General features: G+C 37.8%; 1 protein-coding gene across 1 annotated transcript; it reads left to right on the top strand.

Moving 5' to 3' along the window:
- Positions 1-1023: 1023 nt before the first annotated feature.
- Positions 1024-2412, top strand: LOC141706399 (uncharacterized). Its single transcript, XM_074509166.1, has 3 exons — positions 1024-1279; positions 1380-1723; positions 1824-2412. Exons 2-3 carry the CDS (start codon positions 1526-1528, stop codon positions 2244-2246), a joined length of 621 nt encoding a protein of 206 aa, XP_074365267.1. The 5' UTR covers positions 1024-1279; positions 1380-1525; the 3' UTR covers positions 2247-2412.
- The last annotated feature ends 255 nt before the right edge of the window (positions 2413-2667 follow it).

The following is a 2667-nucleotide window of genomic DNA, read 5'->3' as shown; positions in this document are numbered from 1 at the left end:
GTCTATCTCAAATCTTTATCTTTAACTTATTCCACTTTCCCACGTTACTTTATCACCTTTCCATCTTCCATAAATCCCAACAGTCCATTTGTCTCTTCATTTCATTTTTCTCTCAAAAACCCTAACTCGAAGTCCCAACAAAATGACTAAGAAAATCTCAAAAACTTCCTCTTCTGACCACACTAATTTTGTCGAAGCAATGTCCGACTCAAACAAATGGATCGCTACTAATCTCCTAGACACCCGTGACAGTAATACTAGTTCGATGAAGAAGGAGAAACTCGAAGAGGCCAAACTATTGTTCAACCAGACAATCAAGGTTGTGATTTTTGATGCAATTGAGCATGGTGATTGGTATTAAAAAGACTGGGTGTGCTTTTACTACTACCCTTTCGATGTCGGTATGACTTTCCCCTTTACGAACTTAGTGAAAGATGTTCTATTTACCATGTTTGTTGCTCCTGGTCAACTAATGCCCCTTGCTTGGAGAACACTAGCATGTCTTGATGCTATCGAGACTAAGCATAACTTGAAAATTGATGCCAATGTTGTGAAACATTCTTATTCTCTCAAAAAAATCAGTGGATGTCGATTTAGTTTTGTGAACAAAAATAAGGACGATCCTCTCATCCTCAACTGTGACGTCGTGAATGACGGAAAGTGGAAGCTCGGCTACTTTTTTACCAACAAGGCCACCATGGGAGATGAAGCCTCATACTTACTTGACTGTTGGTTTTCTGATGGTAATTTTCGAAATCTCTCCATTTAAATTTCTCTTCACATCTACATTTTACTTTTAGTTCGTACTTTACCACATCACAATATGTATGTCCTGCTTGATTTGTTACTTTATATTGTGTCAAATGTAGTTTAGTCTCACTTAATTCATTCCTCATAATTCTCATTCGTGCAAACTGTGGCTTCTTGGAACCTAATTTCGAGTTTGATGAGAATGACAACACCAAAGACATTATCGAGAAGATTATGGCACTTCTTGTCAGAGACAGATTTTGGCTTAACTGTCTGATTTGTCCTATAAAAAATTTCGGGATTGTGGATGTTGATGATTTCATCAACAAGATGAATAATGCTAAGTCATTCGAGACCACTCAGAGGCCACTTTCCAAGACTGCTGCCAACAAGACTAGGAGAAAGGTCATCATCAACACTCCATTGACTAAAACTTCTCATTCTGTCCAAAGCCTCTCCTATGAGACACTCGAAAGCCCCAAGAATGAAAAAGGCTTCGAGATAAGTTCCAGCTGAATATATGCTAAAGGTATTCGACGATTGTGTACTCTTGTCACGTATCTTTTTACTAGTATGTATTTTTCGGTTATCTTACTAACCACCACTGAGCCATTTTATTTAATTTGTAGAGTTTAAACCTCCTGTCATCAAACATCTAATTATTTCTAGCAAAGAGTTGTTCTCCAAGAGAGCTCGTGATGTAAAGTCGACTGAAACAGAGTCATCCAAAACTCCCTTCCTACTTAGTCCTAACTTTAGCCCTGATGCCAAAAAGATGAAGACCAGTCTTCCAGCCTCATCCAGTAAAACCGAAACCTTTACGCCCTTTGTCACTCACGGCTATACCACTCATTCCAAACCTGCTGAATTTGCATTTCTGATGGGGGACTTGTTATTACCCCAAAGTTTCGAAGCTCACTACTCAGGGAGTCTTGATGTGATTTTAAATGATGCAACTGGGCACACTTTCCATGTATGTTGTATTCTCTTCAATCTTATTATTTTTTCTTCCTCATTTTTTACGTGAAAGATGTTAATTATGTATTGCTCATACCATTCCTCATTGATTGCAGGCACTTCAAGCTAGTCTCATGGCTCGCGAAGTTGTTGAAAATGAGTATAAGAAACTCAAGGCCTTGGAAATTGCTCACAGTGGTTGTGCTAAAAAAATGTGTTGTGCCCAAGACTTGGCTACTGCTAACTTGAAAGCTAGCATAGATGTTCAGAAGAAATTTGATGAGTTTTCTGCTAAGGTACAACCTTTGGAGGCAAGGATGAATGAGGAGGCTCAGAAAGCTATTACTCAGCATGCCATGCGTGCAAGGGTTGAGATGATGATGGAGTACCAACGTGGAGGGTGGACATCGTGGGACATGAACGAGACTGTTCGCATTTATAATGAAGCTTATCCTAAAGATGTTTTTCCTCTCTTCATAGCTCATGGTAACAATGTCGAACCTGTTTCAACTAAGGATCCTGCCCTTGAGGATGATTAAAGCTTGCCTGCTTTATTTCTTGTTTTTGACTTCTATTTATGAAATTTTTCATTCTCAGCTCGTAATTTCTTTTTATCGTACTTTCAATTTATGAACTCAGCCTTCATGGCTTTTGAAGTTAAGTCTCTGTTTCACTTGGTAAGTAGGGGACTGCTTCTTATTTTGTTTTATCTATGGCAAAGATGTTGGATTTATTTAATATCTTTTATGTCATCGTGACTTTGTGTTGTTATATTTTCGTTGCATTGTTTGTAGCTTTGTTTTTCTTGTGAACATGAATCATGTATTTCATCATTATTGAAGAGTTTTTAGGTGACTTGCATGATTTGAGAAATCCTCATTTGTTGCATATTCGTTATTCTTAGATGTCATAAATTTCATGGTTTATTCTTGTATGACATCGTTATTAGTTGATTGTTTG

Source organism: Apium graveolens, chromosome 2 (assembly GCF_009905375.1).
Source record: "Apium graveolens cultivar Ventura chromosome 2, ASM990537v1, whole genome shotgun sequence".
In the NCBI taxonomy this organism is placed as follows: Eukaryota; Viridiplantae; Streptophyta; class Magnoliopsida; order Apiales; family Apiaceae; genus Apium; species Apium graveolens.
This window is presented reverse-complemented; position numbering and strand designations above follow the sequence as displayed.

Coding starts and splice junctions, on each gene's coding strand:
- LOC141706399 (XM_074509166.1), top strand. CDS start 1,526: ATGAAGACCAGTCTTCCAGCCTCATCCAGTAAAACCGAAACCTTTACG. Junction 1,724..1,823: donor CAACTGGGCACACTTTCCAT/GTATGTTGTATT, acceptor CATTGATTGCAG/GCACTTCAAGCTAGTCTCAT.